This window comes from Amblyomma maculatum, chromosome 10 (assembly GCF_055883805.1).
Source record: "Amblyomma maculatum isolate TAMU_Amacu chromosome 10, ASM5588380v1, whole genome shotgun sequence".
Lineage (NCBI taxonomy): Eukaryota > Metazoa > Arthropoda > Arachnida > Ixodida > Ixodidae > Amblyomma > Amblyomma maculatum.
The window spans coordinates 73,497,273-73,511,154 of record NC_139353.1 but is presented as its reverse complement, the minus strand read 5'-3'; the positions used below and the strand labels follow the sequence as shown (position 1 = coordinate 73,511,154).

General features: G+C 50.1%; 1 protein-coding gene across 1 annotated transcript; it reads right to left on the bottom strand.

Moving 5' to 3' along the window:
• Positions 1–385: 385 nt before the first annotated feature.
• Positions 386–11,446, bottom strand: LOC146176800 (uncharacterized). The gene is made up of 2 exons (XM_084581396.1): positions 11,332–11,446; positions 386–1,725 (listed from the first exon to the last, which is right to left on the bottom strand). Exons 1-2 carry the CDS (start codon positions 11,444–11,446, stop codon positions 386–388), a joined length of 1,455 nt encoding a protein of 484 aa, XP_084437522.1.
• Between the last annotated feature and the right edge of the window lie 2,436 nt (positions 11,447–13,882).

Here is a 13,882-nt window from a genome sequence, read left to right as displayed (position 1 = left end):
GTCACCTATTGCACAACAATCATAAGTCACTAGAACCACAAATTATGGTGGTAGAAAGCCCCCGATTATTTCCAATGACAACGATTTCCAACGACAATGATGGCTTTTTGACCAAAAGAGCTCTGTATGGTTATCATCTAAAATAATTGGTTCACAGGACGGATGGATGGATGGCGTCTTTGGGTTATTCTTGGGGGGGGATACCGGACACGGGTTATGCCGGCCTTAATTCGCGGCGGCACTCTTGGTGTCCGGGGGAAGGGGAGATGGGATGTTGGGAGGGGGAGGGGGGTCATCATCATCGTCGTGGAGTCGCTCTCGTCGTCCTTGTCATCGGCTCCGTCGCCGGCGCTGTGGCCAGCAGGTCAGCAGGCCCGGTGGTGGGCTACAGTCTTGCAGCCAAGCCGGACTCCTCCAGGAAGGCCAGCAGGAGCCGGTGGGCTGCCAGGGGGCTCCTGGCCGGGAAGAGCAGGTGCTCCTCGGTGGCAGCAGGAAGTCCGAGGGCCCGGTAGCCTGCCTTCATCTTGCGACGGTGGTGGGCGTGTGCCGGGCACACACAGAGGAGGTGCCCCAGCGTTCCTGCATCACCGCAGGAGGGGCATGCTGGGGTGGGGGCCCGGCCACGGACATACATTTCCGTGGGCGTCCAGGAACCTCCGGTGCGGAGGCGTAGGAGGAGAGCTCGCTCCCTGCGGGCGAGCTTGTCGGACAGGCGGTGGAAAGTCCTCCCTTCGGCGATCCGCCGATCGGGGTGCAGGGCCCTCACGGCCTTCTTGAGGGGGAGCCTGGAAAAGTCAAAGGCAGATACATGATTAGTCATACTTACCTGGTCAGAGTGGGCCGCTTTGGCAAGTGCGTCGGCCTCATCGTTTCCCTGGATGCCCGCATGGCCCGGGATCCAGTGCAGTAAGATGACGAAGCCGGCATCCTCCAGGGCCTGGAGGCGCGCTCGTAGGTGGCAAGCCGATAGCTGGAAGCAGGACGGCTTGCGCAGGAGCTGCAGTGCCGGCCTCGAGTCGCACAGGATGGTGTAGAAGCCTGGGGGCTGACCAGTCTCCAGGAAGTCCGCTGCCAGATGGAGGCCCGCCAGCTCGGCTGCAGTAGAGCTACCTGGAAAGGAGAGCCTGCAAGAGCTGGACACCCCCACCTGTGGAGCCGTCATAGCCGCTGCAGCCTGGCCCGTGGAAGGCAGGACCGAGCCATCAGTGAAGAGGAGGGTGCTCCCTTTGCACTCTTCAATCAGGGCTGCGGCAGCCTGGCCCAGGGCAGCAGCTGGGGAGCGGCGCTTGCTTACCCCCTCCAGGTCAAGGGCGACCTGCAAAGGAGGACGTGTTGGTGGAGGAGGGAGGATGGAATACCCTGGGGCATCTCCGATGAAGTCCCTGTATACAGCCGTCAGTTGTCCCATCCGTGAATGGGGGGCGCTGCACAGCCGTGCCAGGAGGGAAGCTCCGTCAGGGGCATGGTGAAGGCGGTCCACGTGAGTGAGGCCTCTCTGGAGGAGCTGCAGGGTCAGGGGGTAGACACCGGCTTCCGCCAGTGTTGCCGCAATCCTAGAGCACTGCGTTGCTCCCAGCAGGCGTCGGATCCATTTCCTGCGTGCTCCGTCCAGGATGTTCACTCTGGTGGGCCTGAGGGAAACAAAAGGGAGGGCATAAAGTATGGAAGAGGTGGCGGCCGCCTCAAACAGCCGGATTGCCCATGATGTGGAGCAGCCGTTGCCCCCTGCAAGAAGACGTTGGGCTGCTTGCAGGGGGCAACGGCATTGTATCTAACAGCACGTTACCCGCAATGGAAGGGGAGGGATGAAGGTAGGAATTAAAGTGGAAAGAGAAGGGAGTTGTAGTGGAGGCCTACGGAGTAATTTCACCTGAGGATCTTTAAAGGGACACTGCAGCGCTTTTTGCAAAAATTGGGCTTTCAGCAGAAACCCACCGTTTTTCTTGCAGCGAACTCGAATATTAGATTGAAATGAGGCAGAAGAAGGAAGAAATAGCCTTCTTTTAGCAGAAATACGCAACTCGCGCGACAGGGCTCACCGTGGGTCGCGCCGCCGCCTGTGATTCGCCAAGACGTCGCGTGACGACACTTTGAGAACCGGGGAAGCTTCCGATGCCGCTCCTTCGCTGCGCTGTTTGCTGATCGCAGCTCTCTGCGGTTTTCTGAACGTCATTATGGCATGCCATTTTCACACGAATGACCATCGGGATTTTCACGGCATGTATCCGTACTAGATGTGCCCACAAATGATGCAGCACTTACGTTGTGGGGAGCGTTGGTCTGGCATGAAAACTTGCTTTGGTTAGAGTAAGGCATTTTGAAAAGTAATGTGTGTCATTATTAGCAGAAACTGCATGGCCCTCAGCCAAACTTCGGCGCGCATCTGGGAAGGAAGTGCAGCGAACAATGCCCAAGCCGACTACCTCCGTCTCAGGCCTTCCGCCCAGCCCGAAAGGTCATTGTTGTGAAAAATGGACCCAAGGCTTGGTGTACCAAATCCTGCTTTGAGTGCCAGTCGTAGTACCCGTAGTACTTTGGGAAACCAAGAATTTTATAGAATTTTTACCCATTTTAGCCTTTGGTACTTTCAAATTGCACGCCAATCCCTTCCTATGCCCTTTATCAGCTCTACTTCCGGTTGCGGGACGTCACATCTTCTACGTCACATTAATTCACTTGTTTACCCATTTTAGTCTGCTACTTTCAAATTGCGCCAATCCCTTCCTATCCATTTTTTCGGCTCTCCTTCCGGTTGCGTGAAGTCACATTAATTCACTTCTTGTCTGCCTATTTTAGTCTTCGGTACTTTCAAATTCTGCGCCAATCCCTTCCTATGCCCTTTTTCGGCTCTACTTCCGGTTGCATAACGTCACCTTAATTGACTTCCTTAATTAACTACTTTAGTCTGGTATACTTTAAAATTCCGCGCCAATTCCTTCAGGTTGCGTGACGTCACATCCTTAGCGTCACCTTAGTTGACTGATTTAATTAACTATTTTAGTACTTGATATATTCAAATGTGATGCCAAGCCATTGGCTAATGAGACCATTTTCGCCTTTACTTTTACATTTTGTGCCTCTAAGTAATTACCTAAATAACTTATTGGCCTAATTATTTTTTCAGACACAATGTTACATCACCCTCTATGAAATTACACCACTCATTAACCTCTACCACTCCTCAATTACAACTGCTGCGGACATGATTTTGCGTATTTTGCCTCTAAATATATTCCTAATTAACTTATTGGCCTAATTATTTTCGGACACAACATTACGTCACCCTCTATCTGTTGAGACCACTCATTAACCTCTACAACTGCTCAATTACAACTGCTGCGGACACGATTTTGCTGACGCGGTCTGCGGACAGAAATCTGTAAACAAAGCGAATTAATGCTTCCTCATTAAAGAAAAAAAAGAAACGAGACACGCGAATACAACCATGCGCCGATGACGTCTGCCCGTCCCATCGCGAGATTGCACTGCATCAACTGATCGAAATCGCACTAAACGCAACGGTTCACATACAAATGACAGCTGAATAGTCGGAAAGTAATGGAACTATGAAGTACAAACCTCACCTCCCTTTTCTTCCTTTAATAACCGTGGTTCTAGGAAATAGCGGCTGTTCCGACTGTTGTGCAAAGAAATAGAAGAAACCGCGGCGTGGTTCATCCATGCCTTTTTGTCAAAACCTCATAGAAATCGCATTAGGAACAAACTGCATGTAGTAAGTCACGAAAATGCTTCGAGTAGAATGTTTCGTTTGGTCGGCTTGAACTTATCTCTCTTCTCAGCAGCGCCGCATTGCGCCGCGATCTTTTAACGCAATGGAAGATTATATCTTCGCGATCTACCACATGGTGTGGGCCTGCCCCTCAAATCCGGCTATCCCCCTCACCCCAACCCAACCCGGGAGGACTGGGAGGCGACCCTGCTCGGCTGCTCCGACCTGAAGGCACAACGGGCCTTAGTCGGGCGAGCCCGAACGGCAGCAGACGCCACTGGGGTACCGAACTAGGGACCTCCACCTAGTGTTTGTGAGGGTTGGCCCCTTCAGGGTCAGCTCACGCATAACCTCCTGTATTTGTCCTATATAAATGCTTTCTACCACCACCACACCTGTTCGTGCATCCGAACACATGCAGAGCACGGTGATGAAGAGTTGTATCAGCCCCGCCGGAGTGGCGCACTGGTTTCGGCGCTTGACAACTGTTCCCAAAGATGCGGGATCGAATCCCGGCCTCGACGGCTGCTTTTCGATGGAGGCGAAAAGAAAGGCGCCCGTGTGCTTTGCGATGTCAGTGCACGTTAAAGAACCCCAGGTGGTCGAAATTTCCGGAGTCCTCCACTACGGCGTCTCTCATAGCCTTAGTTGCTTTGGGACGTTAAACCCTACAAACCAAACCAAACCAGAGTTGTATCAGGCCCCATGGGGCTGGGACTTGTAGATCAACGCCGCTTGCGGCGGTTGTTGTTGTTGCTGTGGCTGTAAGAAGAAAGAAAATGCACGGGCCTGCTACTGGCTCTGTAGCTGAGCCACCTCCGCTGCCTTGTGCAGATAGAAGAGAATATAGAGAAGAAAGAAAAGCAAGAGGGAAAGAAAGACGCGCGCCGCAACAACAGTCGTCGTCCACCACCAGCGGTGGCGTGTGCAATGACGGCCTACAACAGATAAAAATTCGGTGCCAGGCCAGCCCCCGCCGCAAGCAGCGGTGACCACCTGCACCAGCCCCATCAGGGCTGAACGCTTGCGGCGGGGGCTAGCCTGCCACCGTATTGTGATCATGTTGTAAGCCGTCATTGCACCCGCCACCGCTTTGGTGGTGGACGACGGCTGTTCCGACGCGCGTCTTTCTCTTCGTCTTTTTTTTATTGCGAAAGCAATACTGCTAGCACTTCGCCCCCGCCGGGGTGGTGCAGTGGCAAGACGCCAGACTACAGTCCGGAATACCCGGGTTCGCAGCCGACCTCGGCGGCTGCGCTTCGATGGAGGCGAAACGAAGAGGCGTCCGTGTGCCGTGCGATGTTAGCGCACGTTAAAGATCCCCAGGTGATCGAAATTACTCCGAAGCCCTCCACTACGGCTCCTCTTTCTCTCTTTACACTTTCTCTCCCACCTTCCTCCCTTCCCTTACGGCGCGGTTAAGGTGTCCACAGAAAACAAGGGAGACAGTTACCGCGCCTTCCCCTTCCTATAAAGCAATCAGTTTTAAAGGCAACGGAGGTGGCTCAGCTATAGAGCCAGTATCAGGCCCGTGCATTTTCTTTTCCTTCTTCCTACAGCCACAACAACAACAACCTCGCAGTAGTCGGGGCGCAGCCGTCGAACTAGGCGCAGCCAAGAGTATTGATTTCGCAATCTTCCAGTAAGCCTTCAGCCAACTTTTTTATTTCTTCTCTATTTTCCCTTCTATCCGCACGAGGAAGCTGAGGTGGCTCAGCTGCAGAGCCAGTAGCAGGCCCGTGCATTTTCTTTTCCTTCTTCCTTCAGTTGCAACAAGTGACATTCCACAGCACACGTCCGCCACTTCATTACGCTTCCATCGAAACGCAGCTCATTACAGTTTCTCTGCGTAGGCTATTAATTTCGGGCCCCTCCGTGGTGGTAACAGTTAAGATGCCCGACTACTGTGCCGCAGTTCCCGAGCTCGATCCCGACCGCGAGCGGCCGCGTTTCGATGAAGCGAAACGACGAGGCATTCGTGTGTTGTGCGATGTCAGTGCACGTTGAAGATCCCCAGGTGTTCAAAATTACTCCGGTGTCCTGTACCATGGCACCCCTTTATCTCCTTCCACTTTAACTCACACCTTCCTTCCTCCCCCTACGACGCGGTTCAGATGTCCACAGAAACAAGTGTGACAGATACTGCGCCTTTCCCTTCCTGTGAACCAATTATTATTATTATTAATTTCGGCAAGGTTACCTGGGCAGCCTCGGCAAGAGCGTACCCGCCCGGTTGGTAAGGCCTCGGATGATGCCAAGAAAACAGTATACTTCAAGAGACTGACCTTGCTGAGCAGCCACAAATCCTACGTGTCCGGTATCACCGACAGTCTATTGGGATACGACGATCGGGATCGATACAGAGCACAGGGATGCTGGTTCATGCTTGCTTCCCGGCCTGAAGCGGTTTCCTGGCGTTTTAGCGCAAAACTATGTTACCTCTACTGTATGGCTGAAAAGGTTTCCACAGCAGTTGAATGCCGTAACCACGGTATCACCGCGTCAGGGCACGGGCGGAAGAGATGGAACGCAAACACAAAGCTGCCCATGCGCTCCTGTTGGAAATCATTAGTATGGAAAGTTTGTTATTCGATTCATGCTCAAGTTATAAAATTATTTAATGTTCTAAAATTCCGAAATACTTGGCTACGATTGAATAGTGCGCTGACATCCATGCAAACTCGGTGATGGCACTTTGCAGTACTTGCATAAAGGCGAGTGAAAAGTTCCAGGAAAACAGTACAAAGGTGTGCTGTGTGCTTTCTTCTGCAGTGCTTATCGCGTGTACCAAGCATGTTTGGACGTTTTGCTAAGCTTGGATCTCTTAAAAGCACTTTTCCACGCATCACACATGATGAGGACAGTATAGCTAGTCGCCCGCTTCGAACAGCGTTTAAACAGGCGCAGTTTTTGTGCTGCCTTCACAAATCACCTATTAAGCGATAGTTAATACAGGTCGATCGGCCGAAAAGCCGTCGGCATAGTGGTAATAGTTGCCAGCATCGCGTGCGAGAAATTTGGAGGCTGTGTAAAAATTGTATCATGGTAATTTGTGTTTTTAGTGATCGATTATTGATACGTGTATTATATGCGATGATGAATTAATGAAATTATTGTAATAATTTCAATAATTAAAGAAATGGAGAACGGGGTTTCAAAATGGTCAGGATGAAAACTTGATGATGCTAAGTATCATATGTGGAGGTGCGCACAGGGAGGGGAGGGGGAGGCAGAACGGGCGGCTACCCCCCCACCCCCCTTTAATCCTTTGAGGGCGGCGCCAGGTCTTCCCCATATCTTTGCTCTGTTAGACCTTTGCCATCATCTTTAGAACTGCAGGGTTATGGCCGAGCAGACTTCTTGACAATAATAGTTGGCGGCTGAGGACAGGTGATGTTGAGTTCCAAGATCTACTTACTTGCCAACTTTGCCTTTCTAAAGCCGGTGAGTCAAACCGCGCTGTCAAGCACGTCGTCGCTTCATTTTCAATTCTGCATTCATGGCAAATCTTCATTTGTTTTTAAGCGCACAATATTTTGTATATTGCCATGAAGGTTACAAATCGTTATTTGTTCCAAAAGCCGTCGCCATGCAGCCTTATCGCATGTGATTGGAGAGATTCCGTATTATGCCAGACTTTTTCGGTGTCCATTAGATGACCGATCGAGATGTTTCTGCGTCGATTTTAAATTGAGCACTGTTGGATGCTGCAGGCATTTTTAGTTTTACGACCGGCGAGCACGCACGTTTGCTGCTATCGCCACCGCCGGGTCGCTTACCCATTCAACACACAGACATCCCAGGGACATCCGAAGGACTCTGATTATGGGAGGTTGGGATGTCCTATGGAAGTCCGGAGAATTCCCACAAAAATCTGAGAGGCATCAATGAAACAAGAAGTGACCTTCTCAGGACATCCAAACAATACCTCTAGAGACACGTCACATGGAAAATTTAACACCATTCCCACCGAATGACATCTTTTCAATTTAATGTCACTTTTCTATGTTCTTTTACACTGCCAAAACTGATGCTTTTTCTTCTATTGCAACGGATATGAATTGGAGCATACACAAAATTTGTTGCACCTTCTGTGTGGCGAAAATGACAACGCTGAGAACGAAAGTAGCTTTCAAACTCATATGCATGTCTTTAATTCCTTGTAACCAACCTGCTGATCACGATTGTCCATTACGAAGTTCAGCGGCGGTGTCGGTGTTTGTTTACGGAAGGGTATACGTAATGTGTGCTGATTGCTTTATTGCTTTATAGGAAGGTAAAGGCGCGGTAACTGTCTCACTTGTTTTCTGTGGACACCTTAACCGCGCCGTAAGGGAAGGGAGGAAGGTGGGAGTGAAAGTGGAAAGAGAGAAAGAGGAGCCATAGTGGAGGGCTACGGAGTAATTTCGACCACCTGGGGATCTTTAACGTGCGCTGACACTTCTAAAGCCCGGGTGCAGAGAGAGAGAGAGAAATAACATTTATTGCACCCGCCAAAAGGTTGGTGAGGAACCGAGGCGAAGCTCTGTCCTAACCATGTCCGGGTGCAAAATTTAATTTAAAGCGCCAGGTTGTCAAGCTTACAATACGTCAGTCAGTTCAGGCGTTCAGTCGTGTCCGACTCTTCGTGACCCTATGGACCATGTCACGCCACGCTTTCCGGTCTCTCACTATCTTCTTAACATCACATAGCTTCATCTGCAATGCCTCGAGAATGCCACCTAACCATCGCGTTCGCTGCCTACCCCTTCTCCGGCGACCCTCAACCTTTCCCAACATCAAATCTTTCTCCAGCGACTCCTCTCTTCTCATCAGATGACCAAAGTAGCTGAGCTTTAACTTTAGAATTTGACCCTCCAATGAGCAGTCAGGGTTTATGGTCGACAATACCGACTGATTAGATCTTCTGGCAGTCCAAGGAACTCTTAAGAGTCTTCGCCAGCACCACAATTCAAACGCGTCAATTCTTCGGCGGTCAGCCTTTTTCACAGTCCAACTCTCGCATCCATACATCACAACTGGAAAGACCATAGCACGGGTTATACGGATCTTGGTTGGCAGACTAATGTCTCTGCTCTTTACTAGGCGGTCAAGGCTAACCATTGCTCTCTTTCCCAGAAGCAGGCGTCTCCTAATTTCATGGCTGCAGTCTCCTTCCGAGGTAATCTTGGCGCCCAAGAACAGAAAATCTGTCACAGCTTCCACTTCTTGTCCATTGATGCTCCAGGACTTGATAGGGCAAGACGCCATGATCTTCGTCTTTTTAATGTTCAGTTTAAGCCCAAACTTCTCACTCTCTTCTTGTACGCGCATCAGAAGTCTCTTGAGATCCACTTCACTTTCTGCCATTAAAGTGGTATCATCCGCATATCTATGGTTGTTGATGCGTTTTCCAGCGATCTTCACTCCAGCTGAAGACTCGTCCAGACCGGCCTTCCTCATGATGCACTCTGCATATAGGTTAAATAGGCAGGGCGACAGTATGCAGCCTTGCCTCACCCCTTTCTCAATCGGAAACCAATCAGTAAGACCATGCCCAGTTCTGACTGTGGCCTCTTGCCCTCCATAAAGGTTCCTGAGGAGACAGATGAGGTGAATTGGAACTCCCATCTCTTGGAGAGCTTGCCACAATCTGCTGTGATCTACGCAGTCAAACGCTTTCGCATAATCAATAAAGCAGAAGTAAATGGGTTTCTGGAACTCTCTTGCTTTTTACATGATCCAGCGAAGGTTGGCAATGTGGTCTCTAGTTCCTCTGCCCTTCCGAAACCCAGCTTGCACGTCCGGAAGCTCCCAATCCACATACTGCTGCAGCCTACCTTGCAGGATTTTTAACATCACCTTGCTAGCATGCGAAATAAGCGCGATCGTGCGGTAGTTGGAACAATCTTTGGCACTGCCTTTCTTTGGAATGGGGATGTAAACTGACCTCCTCCAATCCTGTGGCCACTGCAGGGTTGTCCAAATCTTTTGACATAATGTATGCAGTGTGTTAACAGCGTCGTGGTTGAGGTTTTGAAGCAACTCAGCTGGAATACCATCAATTCCGCTAGCTTTGTTCTTAGCAAGGCTGGCTAAGGCCCATTCAACTTCACTCTTCAGGATGCCCGGCTCGAGATCAGTAATCACAACCGTCCTATGTTGGGTTTGCACATTCGGGTCCTTCTTGTACAGTTCTTCTGTGTATTCCTGCCACCTCTTCTTTATCTCTGAGGCTTCAGTGAGGTCCTTGCCTCGTTTGTCCTTTATCACGCCCAGCTTAGCACAGAAGCTTCCTTTGATATCTTTGATTGTCTTATACAGAGCTCTTGTGTTCCTTAATTGGCTGTTGTCCTCAACTGCTTGACACTGTATGTTCAAGAAGGCATTCTTATCTCTCCTTGCTATACGTACACTTTGCCTAATGTGCCGTCCGGCGGATTCAAGCTTCGAGTACGCGGCCGACCTCGTCGTATATAAACAGCCCCGTTCCGTCCTCCTAGGATGGTTTGATGGGTGTAATATAAGCGGTACATTGAAAAATGTCCTACTCCAGCCGAATAAAAAATGTAGACGACAAATTCGCAACGCTTGCCACAATGGACGTGTTGGCCCCTTGGGGTGTACCATAGTCCTCCAACAAGCGGTAAATACTATACGACTCATATGAGAGACACGAACACGCTTATTCTTTGCCTCTGCGATCAGGACATCAATTAAAAAAAACTTGAGTGCCTGGAACACTTTTCAGTATTCTATCTTCCTTTGGAAGAGACTGATGCACTGCCACACGGCAGCCTGCTGTAAGCAAATAGGCCATTGCGGTTGTTAAGTGCACCAATTTGTTTTGCTTGCTCATCCTGTGGTATATGGCGGTAGGCTTCACGTAGGTCCAAATTGAAAACCAGTAGCCATCCTTGAGAGAGGCAAAAATGTAGTACATTTTTGGTAGTGGGTACTGGTCAATCTCATACTTGGGGCCGACTCTGACTTTGAAGTCCCCACAGATTCTCAAGGTTCCGTCTATTTTTACTACTGGGACAATTGGCGTTGCCCAAGAGCAATGAATGGAGTCAGGATCCCTTGCTACACGTTCTGTCTAGTTTCAGTTTCTCTTTTTCGCGTAGTGAATTGGGCAGTGAATGGGCTTTCAGGAATGTTGGAGTTGCGTATTTCTTCATAGCAATTCTGGCAGGAGAGCCCTTCATCAGTCTTGTTCTTGGCTAAAAGAGATCTTTGAACTTTATTTTTTTCAGCTGCTCTGTTGCATGTGAGATTTCACTGTCTAGAAAGAGTATTGGGTCTACCTCCTGGTCAGGCCGCAAATGAAGCTTTTGGATCACGTCCCTACCGCACAGTGAAGAACCTGGGCACTGCACGACACAGTTCAGCAGCTTTCTTGTCCTGGTACTGCGTTGTCATGTGAAGCACCCCGCTGACAGGCAACTTCCCTAAGTAGCAACGAAGCTTCTTGTTTATGCTCTTCAAGGTTTGTCACTGCTTGACATGGCAATGGTACGCTTCTTCAGGAATTATGCGGACTGGCGAATCTTTATCAATCTGCATGTTGAGACCCACTGGTCCCCACTTCACCGTCTTGTAGACCGACTCAACCACAGTACCTTCGCTTGTTACTGTGAAAATGTCAAGGGCTTCAGTGCTGTTGTCGCCCGCTTCCACACTTGCCGCCTTCGCCTGAAACTGCTGGTATTTTCGCTTTCCACCACCGAAACACATTGTGGAGAAATATCCTTGCGTGTGGCACTTTGTCGACGTTTTGTGTGGACAGTTAGGAGCATCATGTGAACAATAGCTATAGCGAATGCACTTACGCGGCATCTTTGTTGCTGGCCTTTTGAACCTTGGCGTGCTTCGTTTATTTTTTTTTTCTGAAAGCTACGGCATTGACCTTGTTCGCAGATTCCGAAGCGTTCGCATGGGGTACGCGCTCAACGTTTTGCATCGCCGATTCCGCCGACGTAGCGATGTCTACTGCTTCTTGAAGATCGAGAGACTTTGGCTTAGCAAGAAGTACACGCTGAACCATCTTTTCTCATTGACCGATAACAAATCTGTCCCGCAGGTTACGTTCCAACGCGCTGCCGAAGCTACAGCTGTCTGCAATTTTGCATGCTCCGCCAGGTATTCGCTTACCTTCCCGCCGGTGTTCTGACGCGGGTTTCGAACCGGTATCCTTCATAGATTCCTACGGTGCTGGATTCAGGTGCTGTCTGGACAGTGTAAGGATGGTGTCATAGGGCTTATCCCGAGGCTTTCTCGGCGCCAGTAGGCTTCGAAGATGACCATATACTTTCGGGCTAAGGCACGCTATGAGAACCGCGCGCTTGCGTGCGTCGTCAGTGATTCCATTTGCATCGAAGTACGATTCCATTCGCTCGGAGTAGTTTATCTCCACTCTTTCGCATTTGAATCGAATTGTAGCGGTGCCGCCAACAATGGCTGTGCGCTCACTGAGTGTGCCATGCCACTCACCTGCGTGCCGCTGCAGGCTCTTGCGTCTCAAGTAAGGTCATTGGGTTTACTTAACAGGTTTTGTGCGCACCTCCCGTCTTCATCTGAGTCTCATTGCCACTTGTCCACTTGGGGTCTACCGAAGTCATCAAACAAGCAGTCAACAGTACAACGCGTTTATTCCAACGCCATGTTAGCTTCGTTCCCCTACCCCTCCGGAACCCACCACAGTTGCCAGACGCGTTTCTTACGTCGGCCAACAGGATGCATTGAGATTACCCCCAATGGTACTGCCCGCGAGAGCGGCGGACAACGCCGCCATAGCCGCCCGCTGCGCGCCCTAGTCGTCACTAGATCTAAACTGTTTCACATGAAAGCCGCAGCTAGCGGACGGCACGACCAGCGCTACAGTAAATAGTCTATTTGTCGAACAGCCTTACTGTAAACCCAATTGTCTCACAGTAAAAAAAAAAAAATAAATGTATTTTCGGCGAAGCTTTAGCAGAGCAAGTGCGAGATCGGATGAGCTGAGCCCCATATCGACAGCTGGAGGCTGCGGGCAGAAATGTGCTTGTATCTCAGTTATCAAAGAACCTCGTTGTAGATCAGCGATCCTCAGCAAGGGTTATTTTGAAAATTTATACAATCACCTATTGTTCAAAGCAGCAACCGATTTTAGCGTGCTTTTTTTCTGACGGTGGCTCACAAACAATTCTTCATGCCGGCACCGACGGACTGCGGCAGGCGGTTTAGCCTGTATATAGATGCGGGAAGATCTTCGGCACAGCAGCTGATGTCAACCAACGCCTGGCACTCGCGAAGCCGAACTCCTTTATCAGAACTATCTGTGTGTTGGTAGCAGTCCCGCGTTAAATGCTTTGAGCGTACATGCGTTCTCAGATGAAGAGCGGGCGCATGATCGCTGGATTCAATTTGCCGCGAAGCTCGTTTTCTTTGAGAACCACGGTGGCAAATGACTGTGTTGTTTTTTGTTGAATAACTCGTACAACCAACACACACTAGCTACAAGGCGTTGATTACACGATTGATGCTGTTTGGAGTAAGCATTCATTCATTCATTCATTCATAAATTTTTATTCAAAAGGATGACCTGAGGCCTAGTCTAGTAAGCTATACGCCATGCGCAGCGCCTATAGGGGCGCCACTGAAAGCCGCCTAGCGGCGGCCGTCGGAACCCGAGGCGGGCCTCATGCGGCAAGCCTGGCCGTGGCGCGCGCGTGCGATCTGCCGTTTGTGTGCGTCTCGCGGGCACTTCCGCGGTGACAGTGTGCCCAAGGGGATCGCCTTTTATAATAGCGGACATGTGTTTGATATCACGGCCGTCTGAAACTGCATCGCCTCCATATGCATCAAGTGTCTCCTGCAGACTGGCGTAAACAAGGTTGCGTATATATACGAAGTGCAGCTCATTTTGGGTGCCCCGCTTTCATTACAACGCCACCCTAATTCGTTCATTCCTTGACCTATGAACCAATGCTCTTTCTTTGCTTCATGGTACATGCTTGCTTCGTTTACATGCAATAAATTGCTACAGAAAACTTGGTAGCGTCTTCGAAACTGCGAGCGGTTTCGTAGCGGTGCGACCACAGGAAAAGCCAGCGAGCTTGCAAATTCTGAGCATCAGATAAATAGCGCATATTGGGCTCCTGTAGCAAGAGTTCAGATTTTTCATGCTTGCGC